This window comes from Coenobita brevimanus, chromosome 112 (genome assembly GCF_032717465.1).
Source record: "Coenobita brevimanus isolate Jiangsu-jjx chromosome 112, ASM3271746v2, whole genome shotgun sequence".
In the NCBI taxonomy this organism is placed as follows: domain Eukaryota; kingdom Metazoa; phylum Arthropoda; class Malacostraca; order Decapoda; family Coenobitidae; genus Coenobita; species Coenobita brevimanus.
Window position 1 is genome coordinate 4079998 of NC_137065.1, and position 21122 is coordinate 4101119.

Genomic DNA, 21122 nt, shown 5'->3' on the forward strand with positions numbered 1-21122 from the left:
TAAAATAAATACGGTACCGGTACTGCCTTATCGGATTGAAGGGATTAATGGTGTGGTAAGGTGGTATGTTCGTGTGGTGGTGGTGTGGTGGTGGTGGTGTGGTGGGGATAATGTAGTGGTTCTTGTGGAGTGGTATAGTCAATTTGTTTTTACCTGTAACTCCCTTTTACCTCGGCTGATGGTTAGGTATGGTCAGATTAAAGGATAGAATTGGCTAGTAACCAAGGAGACTCAATCTTACCACATAACAAAGGCCCATGGAAAATCACGGAACCACAACTTAAACTCGCATTCTCGTCGGTTAAAGAAGCTCCCTAACACCTTTTCCTAAGCGACTTACTTTTCTTATTACACTTTACAGTCCTTCTCCGTGCTACATAACTCATTCTAATACTGCCAGACACTGCATAGATAACGTACAAAATTATACTAACCAACCATATCCATAAAATAAATCGCTAAGGAACAGATGCAAGCGAATGAATGATACAGTTCCGTTAGATGAAAATTAAGTGAGTATAGAAGGGATGTAGTAGAGATGTTTTGGTGATGTGATTGGAGAGGGCTGGTGTTTATAACTGTGGTGATGTGGTAAGGGGTAGGGTCCGCTGTCTGTCTTCTGCTCTTAAAATTTCAATACTTTCTTTTTGGGGGAGTGGAGGGGAGAATGGCGGGTGTGGAGCTGCCAGATAGTGAAGATAGCTATTCCTACTTGTCAAGTGATAGTGATTTTATTTATGTTATTATATCTCTTTGCTATTAGGTCCCTTTTTCTCTTTGACCTTCAGCTACAACGTTCCCTAAAGTGTTGGAGCTTGTACTACCTACCTGTCTGTCTATCTATCTATCTATCTGTCTGTCTGTCTATCTATCTATTGCCAGACGCCTTAATCCCGTAAGGGGTGGCCACAAACAAATCGCCTCCGCATCACCCTGTCCTCTGCATATTGACTGTCCTGTCTCCAACTCACACACCTCTCGCTTATATATCTCTCCACTCCAGCCCCCCATCTCATCCTTGGTCTCCCCCTCCTCCTCTCTCCCTCCACCTCACTCACATACACCCTTCTAGTCAGTCTCTCATTCTCCATCCCCTCCACATGACCAAACCATCTCAAAGTACAGTATTTCTCTTAACACATGCACTCACATCCACATCAACACCCCACGCCCCTTTACTTCCTCAATTATCTGTCTCTCCACGTAACTCCACTCACAAAGACTATAAGTAAAGTATAAATGGTGTTGAGGTGGTGTAGCCGCTGGTGTGAATCCTCTACGTGGTATGGTGATGGTATTATTCCCTCAGATCCTGGAATTTATACCAACTGAACAAAATGATGATTAGGCTAATTGGGAGTGTAGCTCATTAATTTACTGTAGAAAAAGTCTGGTTAGAATATCATTGTAATTTTTTTTTCTGGCTCTTTAGACCCTACCTCATACTTTGGGGTGGGAGAGAGGTATGGATGATGATGACTGGAAATAACTGAAGCTGTATTTATGTGATGATGAAATAGGTGATGATGATGGTGATGATGATAATGATGATGACAGGAAATTGTTGTACCATAGTTGTATTTTGTGATGATGATGATGATGATGACAGAAAATCGTAGTAGCTGTAATTTAGTGATGATGATGACGATGATGACAGAAAATCATGGTGGCTCTAATTCAGTGATGATGATGATGATGATGATGAAGACTAAGAACTCAGTGGTAGTTATGACTATGTGGTAATGACAGTGACTATTAACCCCTTCAATCGGATGACGCATTTCTGCTTTATTTCTATCACACATTAATTTTACTTAGAGGGTGAACTGGAGGGGTCAGATTCCGTATTCTCGCTCGCTGGTACTGAAGATTTCCTAACACTTCTTCCTAAGCGATTTATCCTGCATCAAACACCTTGATGTCCTGTTGTAATTTTTCATGTCTTGCTTGCACTGAAGTAGTTTTTATCTGTAGCATGCCAGAGATTATGTACGTGTAACTTGCGCATTAAATCGCTTGGGAAAAAGTGTGACGAAAGCTTGTAAGTGAGTGAGAATACGGCTCATAGCATTTTCCTTTCATTACATGAGATCTAAAAAAAATAAATAAATAAATAAATAAAAAAATCAAGAAAATCGACCAGAGATAGCAAGGAAAAAAAGTTAATGGACTGAAGGTGTTTTTAAAGCCACTGCAACCCTAGTCTCATCCAGTCGCGATCCCAGTGGACTGCAGGACGCTTCAACCGGTCGCTCCCGGAGTTCTTTTGTTGAGGTTATGGGACTCTCTGTGTTGTGATAAGTATTGTGTAATTCCGGACTCTTTAATATCGACCCACTGCCTGAACGATAAATACCAAGACGGTGAACGATGACTTTTGAAAATCATCGATGTTACCTATAAAATCCAGCAGACTTCTCAGAATATTGTGTAAGCGTCCCGTAATTCTTCGACCAAAAAAGAGGAGATATATTTCCTACCCTAACTGTACTGTACATGAGGTCAGTGTGGTGTGGTGTGGTGTGGTGTGGTGTGGTGTGATGTGGCTTGATGGTGGTGTGGTGTGGTGTGGTGTGGTGTGGTGTGGGTATAATGGCTTGTTTTTGCGTGGTATTTTGTTGGTACTGTACTAATTGTGTTAAATGCTGTAATTATAAAGCTGGTATGAGAGAGAGAGAGAGAGAGAGAGAGAGAGAGAGAGAGAGAGAGAGACAGACAGACAGACAGACAGAGAGAGAGAGAGAGAGAGAGAGAGAGAGAGAGGTTAAACGATAGAATTATAAGGCTGGTATGAAAGAATGAAAGAATGTGATGGTATAGTGGTGTAACGAGGTGGTGGTGTTGACGGTGGTATGACTGTGATTAACTGGTATTATACTGGTGATGGCTACTGAGATTATATGCTGGAATTAGAGGGCTGGTATGACAGGATGAGAGATGGTCCTGGTGTACTGGTGTGACGCTGGAACGCCGGTATTCAGGTGGTGTGACCGGAAGTTATACATTATTCACGCCTAATGGATGTGTAAAGAGTGAATGGAAGTGGTATGCCGTGAGCGAATGTGTTTTTGGTGGTGTGGTGTGGTAGTGTGGTGTGGTGTGGTGTGTGGTGTGTGGTGTGGTATGGTGAAGGTGTGGTGTTGTGTGGTAGTGGAGAAGGTATGGTGGTGTGGTGTGGTGTGGTGTGGTAAGGGTGTGGTGTGGTATGGTAAGGGTGTGGTGTTGTGTGGTAGTGGTGAAGGTGTGGTGTTGTGTGGTAGTGGTGAGGGTATGGTGTAGTGTTGGTCGTGTGGTGTGGTAATGGTACTGGTGATGTGGAAGTGTGGTGTGGTGATCGTGGTGGTGGTGTGGTAGTAGTGATATTACTGGTGTCACAGCCTAAATGATTAATGCGTTTACTGGTGTAGTCGTGTGATTGGGAATAAAAGAATCAGTGTTTTTTTCAGGGAATTTTACAAGGAAATCAAACACTGGGAAAAGAGAGTGAAAAAAGCTTGCGTTAGGAGTCTTTTACGGGGCTCGTGTGTGTGTGTGTGTGTGTGTGTGTGTGTGTGTGTGTGTGTGTGTGTGTGTGTGTGTGTGTGTGTGTGTGTGCGCAGGTGTGTAGGCTACTCTGACGATACTGTGTGTGTGTGTGTGTGTGTGTGTGTGTGTGTGTATGAAGGTGTGTACTCTGACGATACTCTGTGTGTGTGTGTGTGTGTGTGTGTGTGTGTGTGTGTGTGTGTGTGTGTGTGTGTGTGTGTGTTCGAAGGTATGATCGGATTGATGTGCGTGTGTACGTAGGTGCGCATTCTGACGGTAAGGTGTGTATGTGCGCGTGCCTGTGCGTGCCTGTGCTTGCGTGTGTGTGTGCGTGTGTGCCAATCCACGTCCAATCACTGCATTTCGCTTCTTTCAAATTCATCCAGTTGAACCCAGCTCCGTTCTGCCCATTTTTCAGATTATTTCAGCCGTGTTCAGACCCCGCCATGTCAGGTGGGGGCCATTTCTCCCATTTCAGCCTGAATTACCTTGCTTCGGGACCCATTAACCCCTTCAGGACGATGACTTCCTTTCCGTTTTATTTTATTAGTGTTATTTATCGTGGTAGTTTTGAGGACAAATTCTCTCTCTCTCTCTCTCTCTCTCTCTTTATCTCGGTCTGATGTAGGTTTTAATCTTAGTCCTTTCACCTTAACTTGGCCCAGAATTCCATCCCCTTGCTGCTTATTTCACGTACCACAGCACTTCTTCGTGACTAGCATCGCAATCTAGCGTTCATCCCTCGTTACAGCTCGGTACTTAGGATGGAGAGATGGCAATTTTAGGTCAAGTTAAGAGACAGTAAGTACCTTTTTTTTTCCTTTTAAGTCTCTCTATTACCAGACGATTTTTCTCAACTTAGGAGGGATTTTACGAACTATGACAATTCTTAAGATCAGGGAAATCGTCTAGAGGTGGAAAGATCACAGCAGGTCACCGGAATGAAAGGGTTAAGGGTCATACAAGTCAGTCAAAAATTAATTTAAAAAAACTGATTTGGATATATTAAAAAATTTGGTGGTGTTGGTTGGAATACGGTGTTCAAGCTGACCTGACGAGAGACCGCATTCTTGTCGGGTATGGACGTTACCTAACACCTCATCCTTAGCGATTTATTTTCGGATACGGCTGGTTGATGTCTATTTGTATGTTATTTATGTTGAGTATGGTGTTATTTTGATGATTTTATTGACACAGATGAAGGAAATAAGGAGTTATAAGGGAAATAAATCGCTAAGGAAGAGGTGCTAGGGAGCCTTCTTAGAGAGAGAGAGAGAGAGAGAGAGAGAGAGAGAACACGCCAACACGAAGGCAAAAATAAGAAAAGAAAAAGAAAAAAGAAAATTGTGGTGGGCCAAAAAAAAATAAGAGAGAACACGCCAACATGAGCCCCCCCCCAAAAAAAAAGAAAACGAGAGAGAAAACGAAAAAGAAAAACAGGTTGGGGTGGACGAAGAGGAGTAGGCAGGATGGGCTTTGAATTTACATCATCATCATCATCATCATCATCAACATCATCATCATCATCATCATCAACATCATCATCATCATCAACATCATCATCATCATCATCATCATCATCATCATCATCATCATCATCATCATCATCAACCGGACCTCCTTTCCCACCCAAGAGCAGGCCTCCCCCTTTGAATTTACACACATTCACACATTTACACACATATATATACATAGGCCTATCTCAGTTTCACCACCTTTTCTTCATCTGTTCTTTCCACGTGACTTTATTTCAATAGCACGTTCAGTAAAACCAATAAAACTCAGCCAATGGAGATATAAACGTGCTGGAATTTTATTGAACTGAGATTTACTAACACCTCTAGGACGATTTTATTATATTATTTTTATTATTTTATTTCTGCTACCACCAGGCGATTTAATATAGATCTAGAAAGGCCTATAGTATAGCATGGGAGTTAGAATCGATTGCTAATTCCATGAAGTTTTATTATTATTATTATTATTATTATTATTATTATTATTATTATTTTCATTATAATTATTATTATTATTATTATTATTATTATTATTTTTTAATTATTATTATTATTATTATTATTATTATTACTATAACTATTATTATTATTATTATTATTACTATATCTATTATTATTATTATTATTATTTACAACCAGACGATTTAATTAAACAAAGGGGAGACCTGTTATAGTGAAAGCCTTTAACTCACTCAGGCTCCTATGACTCACTCTCAGCTGAAGAAAATCGTCAGAAGTTACCGAAGAAGAAATGATACTAGAGTAATCCCGACCATTTAGGGGTTCAAATTCAATCAGTAATTCTAATAAAACACTTAACCAATTAGGGAAAAAACATGAAGGTAATTTGGTACTGAGTTGAGGTGTTTTTATGGAGTATATAGATAGGTCGATAAGGGATTTTTCAGAGAGAGAGAGAGAGAGAGAGAGAGAGAGAGAGCAAAAATTATACACAGAAACTCATTAATAAGATTTTGCTGAATATATTAAGGAGTTTTATTCTTCTTTATTTTTTTTCTCTCTTATTTCATTTCTCAGGTTATTGATTTATTTCCTTTCTTTTTTATAATTTTTTTTTCACGGTGTTTTTCTTTCTTCCTCCCCCCCACCTGTGTGTGTGTGTGTGTGTGTGTGTGTGTGTGTGTGTGTGTGTGTGTGTGTGTGTGTGTGTGTCTCTTCACCCACTTTACCATCCACTTCAAAGACACAATTTCCGTATGTCTATCTTGAATTTTGATTTTATACTTAAATATTCCCAAACTTTGCATGTTTTATTTTAAGACCTACCACTTCCCCCTTCCCCTGAAATTCACTTCCTCATCACCTACTTCTTCCTCTTCCCCCCTCCTTCCTTTCCTTCCTTCCTTCCTTGAGTCCTTCCTCCTGCTTGACGATCGAAAAACTCCATTACAGTTCTTTGTCCTCTCCTTGTTACACACACACACACACACACACTCACACACACACACACACACACACACACACACACACACACACACACACACGCTAGCCTAAAAACAAGGCATAAAACCATGGAGGGTTGAATGCCATGGATAACAACCTTCTTTAGTATTTATTTACTTATTTATTCATTCTTGGTATCCAACACCAGGCTGGGTAGCTGAATGGCTGCTTGAAATTTCTGATACTTGACTGGTAAATACTCTCAGATTTCTAGTCATTCACAGTTCAGTAAAATCCCCTAGCTAGAAGAAAAAGAATATTAGAGCCCCTTCAACTATAACAGTATTAATGGTGCGAAATAAAATCGTGTGGCTATAGTGCTTTCACCATGAGAAGGTTGTGTGTTTATGGTGATAGGAAACTGTTGTGAGAATGAAGGGTGGAGAGAAATGTCGTGGATTTTTACTTTTTTTTTTTTCTACTGAACTAAATTTACCGTATGAATATTAAAGTGCGATTTTCTTTTCAGCATCCGACTCAGGCACTGAATATATAAATGAAATCTTGTAATGGGTATTATTAAACGAGGAAATGATGATTGTACTTGTCATGTTTCTAAGTATAGTCTACCTCTGTGTTGTCAGGTTAGTGTAGTGTTGCAGAGTGAGGTAGTGTGACAGTGAAGTGTTGCAGAGTGTGCTGACTCCCTCTCTCTTTGTGTTGCCATGGTAGTGTTGTGCTGCAGAGTAAGACAAGGGTGTGTGTTGCCATGGTAGTGTAGTGTCGCAAGGTAAGACAAGGGTGTGTGTTGCCATGGTTTGTGTAGTGTTGCAGAGTGAGGCAAGGGAGTGTAATGCCACGGACGGGTAGTGTTGCAGAGTGAGGCAGGGTGGCAATAGTGTTGCAAACTATGTTGACTCCCCATTCCCCTTATGATGATATGCCAGACCAGTGTTGCAAAATGAGGAAAGGCAGTGGTGAAGTGTTGCAAGGGTAGTGGTGAAGTATTGCAAGAGTAGTGGTGAAGTGTTGCAAGGGCAGTGGTGAAGTGCTGCAAGGGCAGTGGTGAAGTGCTGCAAGGGCAGTGGTGATGTGTTGCAAGGGCAGTGGTGAAATGTTGCAAGGGCAGTGGTGAAATGTTGCAAGGGCAGTGGTGAAATGTTGCAAGGGCAGTGGTGAAATGTTGCAAGGGCAGTGGTGAAACGTTGCAAGGACAGTGAAGTGTTGCAAGGGCAGTGGTGAAGTGCTGCAAGGGCAGTGGTGAAGTGTTGCAAAGGTAGTGGTGAAGTGCTGCAAAGGTAGTGGTGATGTGTTGCAAGGGTAGTGGTGAAGTGTTGCAAGGGTAGTGGTGAAGTGTTGCAAGGACAGTGAAGTGCTGCATGGGTGTGTTGACTCCCTCTGTTGACTCCCCTTCACGCCTGGCCTCGTCCAGGCTTAACACAGTCCAGGAAATGAACTCCGGATACACCTCCCCAGGACACCACACCAGGACACCACCCCAGGACACCACACCAGGACACCACACCAGGACACCACACCAGGACACCACACTAGGACCCCACACCAGGACACCACACCAGGACACCACACCAGGACACCACACCAGGACACCACCCCAGGACACCACACCAGGACACCACACCAGGACACCACACTAGGATCCCACACCAGGACACCACACTAGGACACCACACTAGGACCCCACACCAGGACACCACACCAGGACACCACACTAGGACCCCACACCAGGACACCATCCCAGGACACCACATCCCAGGACACCACATCCCAGGACACCACACCAGGACACCACACCAGGACACCACACCCCAGGACACCACCCCAGGACACCACACCAGGACACCACCCCAGGACACCACACCAGGGCACCACACCAGGACACCACATCCCAGGACACCACACCAGGACACCACACCAGGACACCACACCAGGGCACCACACCAGGACACCACATCCCAGGACACCACACCAGGACACCACACCCCAGGACACCACACCAGGACACCACACCAGGACACCACACCAGGTCACCACCCCAGGACACCACAATGAATGACCTCCACTCTTACTCTTTGTGGCAGAAAAGTGTAACAAGTTCTGGGAATATATGAATAAATAAATAAATAAATCAAACACTGAGAAAACTAGATGGTAATATACTGAGTGAAATGGATGGGTTCTCTATTACTTACAAGTTCTTTCCCTGGATTATCTGAATATTGTAAACACTCGCTATTTGTTCTGGCGTACTCGGGTTGGGACGATTATAGTTCCATGGTTTTCGTGCAATCTCGTAACTAATTCCCCAAAGAAATAGGAAAATACAGCTTTCTTCTACATCTTCCTACCAGACATACTATACACATGAGACGCAGTGTTACGATGCTGATTATAGGCTTCATCATCTAAACAACACTGAACTTACCTTGTCTGCGAGCGTCACTTGGCCGAAGCAAGGACTTATCACGGGAGAAAAAATAACGAAACAAGAAGCACCAACAATACAATAACAGCGCTGTACGATCGTTCTAAATGCCCGTCTACGCGATCAGTTGGTACTTGTTTTGTAGTACGGTAAAGAATATTGGAAAATAATCGTGTAAACGTGATGAAAGGAAGCCTATTCGTCGCTTCTGATCTACTGTTTAAAGCATCATTCGTCACTATGCTTCGAAACTGATGAGAAACGTGTTCGGATATGACAGGTGCACACTGGTCTTGTAGGTGAGTCTGAAGCTTAAACTTTGACCGTGATCTGTGTTCCATGACCTCTGACTCATTATTCTCAATCAAATTACATCATCCAGGCCTGATCCTTAACCCTACCATCAAGTTTGGCCGAACTGAATCAAAAGTGTTTAAAATTATTTTATCCTATGAGCTTCATCTTTGACTTATTAAAAAAAAAAAAAAAATCATCCTCGTCTAACTTTAAACCCTTCCACCAAGTTTGGTCAAAATCGAATAAAAACTGGATTGACCTTGCTTTGACCTATAACCTTTCTCACCCCAAAATTAATCACTTGTTCCTCTGATGGTCCTCTGTCATTATGTCAAATTAGGTTTAATTACATCCAATAGTATTCCCATAATCCTGCTAACAGACAGACACAGAGACAGACAGACAGACAGAAACACCATACTAAGCACACTACACTAGCCCCCTTTCACGCGCGGGTGTAATAAACAGACATGAAAACAAGACAGGACTAATCATTATGAGATTATGAGCAATTTGATGAAGTCTTTAGGGAATGGAAAAAAATAGGGTAAGTTTGCAGTCTGGATTGGAGAGAGTAAATGGGAGAGTGGAGTGTGTGGTTAGTGGGAAATCAGTGTGTGTGTGTGTGTGTGTGTGTGTGTGTGTGTGTGTGTGTGTGTGTGTGTGTGTGTGTGTGTGTGTGTGTGTGTGTGTGTGTGCTGGCCTCCTGTTGCCCCCTCCACCTCCAAAATTCTCAATGGTAAACAAGTGAGGAAGATCTCTCTCTCTCTCTCTCTCTCTCTCTCTCTCTCTCTCTCTCTCTCTCTCTCTCTCGTTCACCTTTTTCTATTTTCTCTTCCTTCCCCCATGTCTCTCTCTCTCATGTTTACCTATTTCTTTTCTCTCTCTCTCTCTCTCTCTCTCTCTCTCTCTCTCTCTCTCTCTCTCACGCCAATCGATATAATTTTCTTCCTTTCGCTGTTTGTCTTGGTTTTTCATTTCCTGATTTCTCTGTCCCTCGTCTTTTCCTCCTTTTTTTCTTCATTTTGGCTTTCCTTATACCTCTCTCTCTCTCTCTCTCTCTCTCTCTCTCGTCACTTCATTTTTACTCCCTCTCTCCCTGTCTGTCTTTCTGTCTGTCTGTCTCAGTCTCTTCAACCATCCTCAACTCTTTCGTCGCTCTCTCCTTATCTTTCTCTCATTTTTTCATCTTTTCGTCCATTCCTTCCTCATATATTGTTCTCTCGCCTCTCATATCTTTTCGTCCATTCTCTCAATCGTTCGTCCACGCCCTCGCTTCTATTAATTCGTCACCTTTTTTCCATTTTCTAGTCACGTTTTCGTCTTTTTTCTCATCTTTTCGTCCAGTTTCCTAGATTGAACCCATATACTTTTTTTTTTTGCGTCTTTTCGTCCGGTAATTTTTAACCTCATTCTCGTATCTTTTCGCTCAGTCTTATTTTCTCCTCCTTTCTCTCGTCTTTCGTCCGATCATCCCTCTTTTTGTCCATAGGTCTCTTCCCAAATGTTTTCGTTCAATGGATTTTCTCTTATTTTTTCGTCCTCAGCTTACGCCTTGGGTTTTATTTTCGCCCATTTGTCTCTCTTTATTTTTTCTTTTTCATTTTTTTTTTTTTTACTTATATACAGGATGGTCTAAAAATAGCGCTCGAAAAATTCACCTGAGGGTATTGTGTGGGTTGTGGGAGCGGCTCATTCTGCTGGTGTGGGCGTGGGTGTGGTAGTGGGAGTAGGGGAGGAATAAAGAGGCATAGTTACTGATACGATAAGCCGTCCCCGCAAAACACGAGACGGGGGAGTGTTTCTCTCTCTCTCTCTCTCTCTCTCTCTCTCTCTCTCTCTCTCTCTCCAGTTACTTCTCACTTTCTTTCATCTCCCAAGCCTCTACAGTACATTTGTCTTTTCTTCCAATCTCTCTCTCTCTCTCTCTCTCTCTCTCAAGCCCCTCCACTAGTCGTCTTTTCGTCCTTCGTCTGTTGCCTTGAGGTAGCAGAGAACCCAGTTAATGAAGGGTAAACACGGTGAGAGAGAGAGAGAGAGAGAGAGAGAGAGAGAGAGAGAGAGAGAGAGAGAGAAACACATTATCAATTATCTGTGTATATTTGTGTGTATGAAAGAGACATAGAGATACTGTACATAGAAAATAGAAGATAGAATGGTAGGTAGACATAGACAGAAAGAGAGAAAGATAGACAAAGACACAGGTAGACAGACAGACAGACAGATAGATAGACAGATAAATAGATACAATGTGACCAACAGCCAGACAGACAAGGAAAATAAAGGGTGAGCGTGTGAGTGGTTGTGCACTGTGAATACTAATGAATGGATACGTCTTCAAGTGTGTGTGTGTGTGTGTGTGTGTGTGTGTGTGTGAGTGTGTGTGTGTTTAAGTCTCTCATTTTCCCCTTACTCAGTATTTCACCACGACAGCCTGGGGCGGTGTGAGGGGAGGGGGAGGAGGGCGGGGTGGAGGAGGAGGATAGAGAAGAAGAAAAGGTGGAGGGAAAGGGTGGAGGGGATGGAGAGAGTGGAACAGGGTAAGGGTTAGGGTGGAGGGCGAGAGGAACTGAGGTAGGAAAGAAGGGTAGAGGAGAGGGAATGGGGATGAGGGGAAAGAGAGGGGGAGGCGGAAATCGTGTGAGGGGAGAGATGATGAGGGAATGGGACGAGGGATGGGGTGATGGGGAGGGGAGAATGGGGTGAGGGGAGAAGGGACGGGGAGAGAATGAGGTGAGAGGAGAAGGGACGGGGAGGGGAGAATGGGGTGAGGGGAGAAGGGATGGGGAGGGAAGAAAGGGGTGAGAGGTAATGATAGGGTGGGGAATAAGGTAAGGGGAGAGGCAAGAAGCGAAGAGGATGAGGGGTAATGATGGTCTGGCGAGGGGAAGAGAGAGGGGAAGTTTTAAATGGGGGGAGGAGAGAGGGGAGAGGTAAAAAGGGGGGTTAGGGAAAAAACAAGAGGAGGAGGAAAAGAATGATATTATAAGGAGAGATGCAGAGGAATATGGAAAAGAGGGGACAGTGGGGGAAATAGGTAAGAGGGGGAAAGGTGAGGGGGCTGGAGAGTGGGGAAAAAGGGGAGATGAGGGTAGGAAAGAGAAAGGTAAGAAGGAGCTAAGAGGGAAGGAAAAGAGAAAGAAGAGGAGTGGGAGAAATAAGAAAAGTTAGTGAGGGAGGGGAAACAGATGTGGGGGGAGGGGAGAAGGAACGGGAGGGGGGTGGAAGAGGAGGTACGGGAAGGGCTGGGAAATAAATGGTACCGGGTGAGGGGAAGGAGGGGAGATTAGGAGGGGGAGGGGTGAAGGAGAAGAGAAGGAAGAGGGAGAAGAGGAGGAAAGTAGGGAGGGGAACAGGAGAGAAAGGGGAGGGAGACGGGAGGAGAGGGAGGGGGAGAGGGAAGAAGAGAAGGGAGGTGGGGGAGAGGGGAGAAGGGAAGAAATGCACGAGGGGAGAGGAGGAGAGAGAAAGAGAAGATGCCGTGGGACAGGAGAGGGAAGGAGGGCTGTGATTCTCTTGGTAAACAGTGCCGTGGGGGAGAGGAATGCTTATTTAATCATGCCTCTCTTATGCACTCTTCTCAAGGTGATGTGGTGGGCTAGGACTTTTTAACAGCGTCTCCCAGGATGTGCGGGGTGTGGTAGGAGGGTGTGGTGGGTGGGGTGTGGTGGGATGTGATGATAGGCAGCAGGGTGGGAGGGTGTTTTGATAAGTTGCAAGGGTGTACATTAGTGTGGTGAGGTGGTAGGTCAGTGTTGTGGGTGTAGAGGATGTGGTGGGTGGGTGTATAAGTGTGGTAGGAATGTGTGGTGGTGGGTGTGGTAACAATGAAGTGGAATGTGTGGTAGGGCGGTAGCTGTGATTACAGAATGGAGTGCTCGTGGTGGTGGTAATTTTGGGATGTGATGGTAGGTGAGCTAGGAGGGTGTGGGGGTGTGGTAGGAGGGTGTGAGGTGTGGTAGGAGGGTGTGGGGGGGGGTGTTTGGAAGTCACCCCTCACAGGAAGCATCGTCAGACAAACAGATGGATAAATAGTGACATTTTTCCCTAGTATGGCAGTGTTGTGATTAAAAAAGTTTGTAGCTTTGTTGTGATATTGATGCTGACACCACGAGCGTTGCCGTGTGTGTGTGTGTGTGTGTGTGTGTGTGTGTGTGTGTGTGTGTGTGTGTGTGTGTGTGTGTGTGTGTGTGTGTGTGTGTGCCTTTCACCAGAATTGACAGTGTGTGGTGTGATGATGATGATGATGATGATGATGATGATGATGATGATGATGATGATGATGATGATGAGAGAGAGAGAGAGAGAGAGAGAGAGAGAGAGAGAGAGAGTGGAGGGATGGGGTGGGGGTGTGAAGGAGGGGGGATGGTGTATGCAGACTCCCTTTTCCCATGTATATAAAAAGGTTTGTTATAAGTCCAAAGAGGTATACACAATCTTGCATAAATAACCTCACTGGTATACATAACCTGATGCATACATTCTGTTTACAGATGTCGTCCTATCCAGTAAATACAGATGAACTCCATTATATATACCGTAGGTGTTTATTATACATACAGAACATATATTCATTCACATACACACATCCCATAATCTTAAACTGCATCCGCATACTCGTTCACCATTACCATAAACTGTCCCTGTTTAAACTTTCTTTATATGGTACAATCCTCGGTACTTCATACAAATACATAAATCGTATGTTCATTTCTCCCCATCCAGTATTATCGCAGTCATATAAACAACACCCTTCCATCGTCTCAGAGTCAAAGTAACAGGTTCGGACGCGGGCGGTCTGTTTCGGATCCCAGAGGTCGCCATGCTGAAAAATTAGTCACTTTTGTTTATATTTATTACTGTCTTATTAAACCATATCTTTACTGCCATGTCTACAATAAATATTACATATACTTTTAATTTTATCTGGAGGCTCTATGGATTCGGTTCATATGAGAGCTCTAGCCTTATAGTACGATATTATAAGCTGCACGGCGCCCGGCTGATGGCAACGGGCTGGCTGACGTACGATTAAGATAAGTGACTCGGAGACAATGCCGTTCCTAGGCCGGTCTCAGGGGGTGTTTAGTAAATAGATAATATATAGATAATCCCTGGTAACTGATGATTGACATTCCACAACACTCAACTACAGATATAGAAAGTCTGGGCTGAGATGACTAATAATCAATATCTCTTCTACACATCTATAATCTATTACCTGGGGATAAAGAGAAAACTATCTTTCAAACTACTGGCTATCTGTCTACCTGTCTATCCGGTCGATCTATCTCTATTCCCCCAAACTCGGCAAACCGCGCTAAATCTGTGGGTCAGCATTGTAATCGCGTCTCGAGCTGACCTATTACCATCCCTGACAGGCCATTGGTTATCGATGGTGGTATTGGCAGCAGTTTGGCCAATTAGGGACACCACTGACTGCCGTGGCGTGGACGGATATCAGGGACACTTACAGGCTGAGTCACATTATTCATCACATCACCGTCTCATCGCGTCACATCACCGTCTCATCACGTCACATCACCGTCTCATCGCGTCACATCACCGTCACGTATCCGGTATGTATCGGTTCCGTCCCGACACGGTTTTTGGAGTGACGAGACGGTGTACGGTGCCGAGTCTAACCAATGCCAAGAAAGAAGTTAATGATACTGTGAACAAAGTTGCATTTACACAAACTCTGTATGTCAAACAGGAAGTACAGTGACAGTGAGTTTAAGGAAAAATTACAGAATCGAACAAAAGCTAAACAAACCAGGCAAAAAGCTCAACCTTCATTAGTTTTAGTGTTATGGCATTTTTGTCCCTTTCCCATGTACTAAAGCACTTACGGGAAAAATGTGTCTCGGAAATCAGGGCTAAATTACTGCCTATAGGCTATACAGAACCAGGACTACTGAATATGATTTTTTTTTAATATCATCTTCCAATTCCTTGTAAAGTGTCCAGGATTCAACTTCATCTTGTTTTTTCCTTAAGGCTTTGTGTATTCATAACCACTTCTTAGTGTTCAGCTCCTCCTCTTCGTCTAACAGAAGTGCAAATAATGGTAGTTTCTAGAATTCTAAATTTTGGTGTGCCACGCCTGCTCGAAGATAATATGCGAATTGGTCGAAACCGTAAAAGATGGTTCGAATACACGGCACGGCTGACGGAATGGTTACTTGACGTGATGGGACGGTGACGTGATGGGACGGTGACGTGATGGGACGGTGACTTAATGAATAATGAGGATCAGATTTCGCTTACCAATGCTCACGGTTTTAGTTACAGTGAAATATTAAAAATCCATTTGCCTCGTCTGCCTCAATTTCACAGTTTTCATAGAAGTCTTTATGTGTGTGTGTGTGTGTATTTTTTTTAGCAAGAAAGAAGGAACCAAAGGCCAGTGGAATGAGGTGCATATTATCATCCATCTGTGGGAGATAAGATGCCTTTTGTCCACTACGTCTAATTTCAACTTCACTGATTTAATATTTTGGATAGTGTACAAGAGGCGAGCGAATATTTTGTATTTAACAGCCAGTAGCAAAAGTTAGTTAAAATTTCACTACCGACTGTGGAGATAGAGGGAATTACATGTACTGTTTTTTTGTACTATTTCTATGTAATGACAATAAGAAATACAAAGGAAATAAATATCAGAAGGAAAGATAATCTCTCTTCTTTGGGGAAGGATTGGGAAATATGGAAGACAGAGCTGGTATTCAGATGCATACTTACGATAAATTCCCTATCGTAACTTAAGATATATTTTACAGGATGAACTATACAAAGGCAGATTTTTTTTTTACTCCTTTCCCTAATCATCCTGCAGAAAATAATTATAACCTGCAGTAATATAAGACTCTCCACTAAGACTGATTTATGAAGCTAGGAGAGAGGAAGATTTGGGAGCCTCGTTGTCTTTCTTGCGAATCAAAAGCTGAGTTACGACAGAGAGAGAGAGAGAGACAGAGAGAGAGAGAGAGAGAGAGAGAGAGAAATGCATCAACAAATATCCGTCTTCTGAGATCGTGAATGATGCGATTTAAAATATTATTCACTAATTTTTCACACATATATACAGAATAATTATTGTTTTATCCATACACCATGAAGAATTGCTTTATATACTACACAAAATACACTAGCCATTCCACCAGTGTAAGTAATAGACGCGGGAACTTCAGGGTACTTTGTTATTGCCCTTGGTGTGGTGTGGGGTGGAAGGGTGATTTTGTGTGGTGTGGGGTGGTGTCAGTGTGATGTCATGCGACTGTGATGTGATGTGGTGTTATTTAATTTGGTGTGGAGTGGAATGGAGTGGAGTGGGGTATTGTAGGGTGTGGTGTGGAGTTGTGTGGCGTGGTGTGGAGTAGTGGGGTGGGGTGGGGTGTAGTAGGGTGTGGTGTGGTGTGGTGTGCATTCGTAAAACTGGCTAGATTGTACGAGTGAATCACCTCATGCGTCCGTAAATTGTTGGTGAGAGACAGACGGACAGAGGCTCTCCGACAAATACTCTGTCATACTTCAAACATTTCCGTTAGGAGAACAAATACGGTAATAAAAATAGTCTCCCTTTTTAATCTAATAATTATGAAACACTTACATGATATTTTGGAAAGCTGGTCGTCACTCTGAAGATCACCTCACTACGATTCAAAACTTATCGCTCACTGCCTCGTTACTTATCGTTATAGAGTGGATTATTGTTTATGTCCGCAGACTGATCAATATATATATAGTTTCTCAAATTTTCCTTTCTCTCTCATTTGATCTTTCTTCTGTCTGCTCTTCCTTACTTTCATCCCTCCTTCCTCCTTCTCTTCCTTCGATCTTTCCTTCTTGACATTTTCATTTTCCTCCATCCACGTTCCTTCTTTTCTGTCGCCTTCATTCATCTTCCTTCCTACCTTCTTATCAGGCTTCCTTTATATCCTACTTCCTCTTTTCTTCCATCTCTTCCTTCCTTGCTCCCTCCTTCCATCCCTCCCTCTTTCCTGCTCTCCCTCCCTCCCTCCCTTCCTTCCTTATACCTTACTTCCTCTTTTCTTCCATCCTCCTTCCTTTCCTTCCTTCCTTTACTCCATACCTCACTCACTCCCTACCTTCCTTCCCTCCTTTATACCTTACTTCCTCTTTTCTTCCATTCTCCTTCCCTTCCTTCCTTCCTTCCTTTCTCTCTCTCTCTCTTTCTCTCTCTCTCTCTCTCTCTCTCTCTCCCTCCTTCCCACCCCACCAACCTTCACTGTTTACCCAAGAGACCACGCTTGGAAGACCAAGTGCAGCCAGATAGGGTGAAGAAGGATGGAAGGAAGGAAGGAAGGAGGGACGGAAGGAAGGAAGGAGAGACGGAAGGAAGGAAGGAAGGAGGGACGGAAGGAAGGAAGGAAGGGAATGAGGAAAATTATAAGGAGAGTGAAGAAGGAAGAGAGGAAGGAGGAAAGGAAGGAATGGAGGAAAGGAAGGAAGGAAGGAGGGAAGAAAGGAAGGAAGAGAATGAGGAAAATTATATGGAGTGAAGAAGGAAGGACGGAAGGAGGGAGGAAAGGAAGGAAGGAAGGAAGGGAATGAGGAAAATTATAAGGAGAGTGAAGAAAGAAGGAAGGAAGAAAGCAAGGATGGAAGGAGGGAAGAACTAAGGGAATGAGGTGGAAGGAAGGAGAGAAGGAAGGAAGGGAGGAAGGAAGGAGGGAAGGGAGGAAGGAGGGAAGGAGGAAGGGAATGAGGAAAATTATAAGGAGAGTGAAGAAGGAAGGAAGAAAGCAAGGATGGAAGGAAGGATGGATGGAAGGAAGAAGGGAGGGAAGGAAGGAAGGATGGAAGAAGGAAGGGAATGAGGAGGGAGGAAGGAAGGAAGGAAGGATGGATGGATGGATGGATGGAAGGAAGGAAGGAAGGAAGGAAAGAAAGAAAGAAAGAAAGAAAGAAAGTAAGGAAGGAAGGAAGGACGGAAAGAAGGAAGGAAGGAAGGACGGAAAGAAAGAAAGAAGGAAGGAAGGGAAAGAGGAAAATTATAAGGAGAGAGAGGAAGGAAGGAAGAATGAAGGAAAGAATGAATGAATGAAGGAAGGAAGGAAGGAAGAAGGGAGGAAGGGAATGATGAACAGAAAATGAAGAGGACGAATGAAGGAGGAAAGGAAAGTTGGTTACAGAGGGAAAGAAACAGAGAATCAAGGAGGGAAGGAGAGAAAGATGGAGAGAAAAAGAAGAAAACTGAGAACGAAGGAAGGAAAGAGCGAAAGAGGGAGAGAAAACGAAGGAAAAGGGAGGGAGGAAAGGACAGAATGAGAATGGGAAACAGGGTGAAGGAGAAGCAAGGAAGGAGAAGAAGAGATACAGAGAGAAGGACGATAGGAAGGAAAGAAGTTATGAAGAGAAACAAGGAAGAGAGAGAGAGAGAGAGAGAGAGGATGCATGTAGTATACTCTATACTTACCCATATACAAAGATCACACACACCTTAAAGTCTTCAAGAGATACCTCAACTTTATGCTAATTCTACTTAATTAAATCCTAGTTATTTAATCCCCTCAGTATACTTTATAGGCGGTAGATGGTGGGACCATCATCCACTCACTTGATGTAGTGCTGCCTACGGTACTTCTTCCTTCGCCTATATCATTCTTGTTCTGTGTCTGTCCTCCTCTCTTCCTATTTCTCTCATCTTTCCTGTCACTTTTTATTACTCTTCTTTCCATTTCAGGCGGCTATACACTGAATGACAAGCCTAATGGTTTCGTGTAAGTCAGGAAACCATTTACAAGGCTGGGTGGTAATCATATAACCAACCCATATGTGATTCCTACGTGTCAGCAAGTGGGTTGGCGGAGGGTTAGTGCCCCTCCCCGTAAAGCAACTAACGCAAAGACAAACGGCCACCCCTTACGGGATTATGACGTTTGGCTATAAACAGAGATAGATTATTAAATTTAGAAATCCTTGGTAACTTTAAGACACGACTGGAAGCAAACAATCAACATAAAAAAAAAAAAAATATTCATCAACCCAACAGATATGTAAATTCCCTCCACTTTTTCAAGGGGTAAAAAATAACTAAAAAATAAAGGGTAAACGTAAAGGAGTAAACAGGTGATAAAAATAAGGAGCAATAATAAGGGGTAAAAAATGGGTAAAAAATGAGTAAAAATAAGGGGTAAAAAATAAGGGTAAAAATAAGGGGTAAAAAAATAAGGGTAAAAATAAGGGTAAAAATAAGGGGTAAAAATAAGGGGTAAAAAAGAAGGGTAAAAATAAGGGGTAAAAAATAAGGGTATAAAATAAGGGGTAAAACGAAAAGGGGGTAAAAAATAAGGGTAAAAATAAGGGGTAAAAAATAAGGGTATAAAATAAGGGGTAAAAAGAAAAGGGGGTAAAAAATAAGGGGTTAAAATGAGGAAAAAATGTGAAAATAAGGAGTAAAAAAAAAGGGGTAGAAATGAAGAAGAAAAAATAAGGGGTAAAAAAATACGTAACACAGGAACTTGTTTTTTTTTCCCCTGAAGCAAGCGGTTTCTTTCTTTCTTTTTTTTTTTTTTTTTTTTTTTAACCCGAGGCAAGCGTTTTTTTTTTTTTTTTTTTAACCACTACAGCCAGCGGTTTCTTTTTGTTTTGTTTTTTGTTTTTACTCCTGAAGTCGAAGAAACACCAGGAAAACATCAACATGCTCTCGAGAGGAAGGAATTGCTAAAAATAAAAAACGTTTGCAATAATACATGATGTTAGCATATTTATCATCACCCTTAACACTGCCACATCTCATACTACCATTATCTCTCACATACTTCATACTTTCAGCTTTACATATACCTTTCACTGCCTCACTTCATACTAATATCTTCACACACACACACACACACACACACACACACACACACACACACACCACTGGGTATAATCTCTAACTCAGTGTATTTTGCCACGTGAAAGACATCAATACTTGACGTATCATTTGTATCAATCTGTCGACATTTCTCTCTCTCTCTCTCTCTCTCTCTCTCTCTCTCTCCAACAACTCCCCGACTCTGACGACTAATCTTCCCCACACCCTGTCTCTGTACCACCTAGTCAACACAGCAAGATTAATAGCTCCCCCTCACTCCCTCCCTCTCTCTCTCTCTCTCTCTCTCTCTCTAATTCTCTCTCTTTTCCCTCAGCAGACACCCCAGAGTTCGACTGGTCATCCTGGTGGAGCTATGATGGAATTTCCGGACCCGGGTTTTGGGGAATCATCAACAGGAGGTGGAGGCTGTGCAGTGACGGCAGGAGACAATCCCCAGTCGACCTCGCTACCTCGGCTATCGTTTTTGACCACACGCTGCCCTACCTCTCACTGGCCTCGCATAAGGTAAGGAAGGAAGGAGGGAAGGAGAGAGGGAGGGATGGAAGGAGAGAAAGGATGTGAAGTGATTGTATTAGAAAATCGTTCAGTAATCTCACTACTTCGGTTATTATTTTTTATCACACCCTCTCCTACCTCTCGCTGGCCTCGCATACGGTAAGGAAGGAAGGTAGGGAAGGAGGGAGGGAGGGAGGAAGGGAGGGAGGGAATGAAGGAAGGAGAAAGTATAAGTGATGGTAGGAGACAGTCACTCCATAATATTCCTACTTTCTCTTTTTTTTTCTATCACACGCTGCCCTACCTCTCACTGGCCTCGCATAAGGTAAGGAAGGAAGGAGGATGAAGGAAGGAAGGAGAATAAATTAAGGAGAATAGGGAAGGAAGGAGGGAAAAGGTATAGTAAGATGAAATGAGGGAAAGAGTAAAGAAGAGGAAATGGGAAAGATGAAGGGAAGATGTTTAGTGAAAGTATTGGCTGATTTTGCTAGTGTCGTCTTAGAAAGAGAGAGAGAGAGAGAGAGAGAGAGAGAGAGAGAGGGAAGAAAAAGAAGCGAAGGAATGAAGGAGGGAGAGAAGATAAAGAGAGGGA

The 21122-nt window shown here is 43.1% G+C and overlaps 1 protein-coding gene across 2 annotated transcripts in view; it reads left to right on the forward strand.

Moving 5' to 3' along the window:
- The window catches only part of LOC145418005 (carbonic anhydrase-related protein 10-like), a 339202-nt gene that overhangs the window by 37146 nt on the left and 280934 nt on the right, over nt 1–21122 (forward strand). The window contains exon 2 of one of the 2 annotated variants that reach the window (XM_080286543.1): nt 20349–20539. In XM_080286543.1, the coding sequence (XP_080142669.1) occupies nt 20349–20539 (191 nt within the window). The remainder of the gene's footprint in view (nt 1–20348; nt 20540–21122) is intronic. The other variant, XM_080286544.1, reaches the window with a different exon arrangement.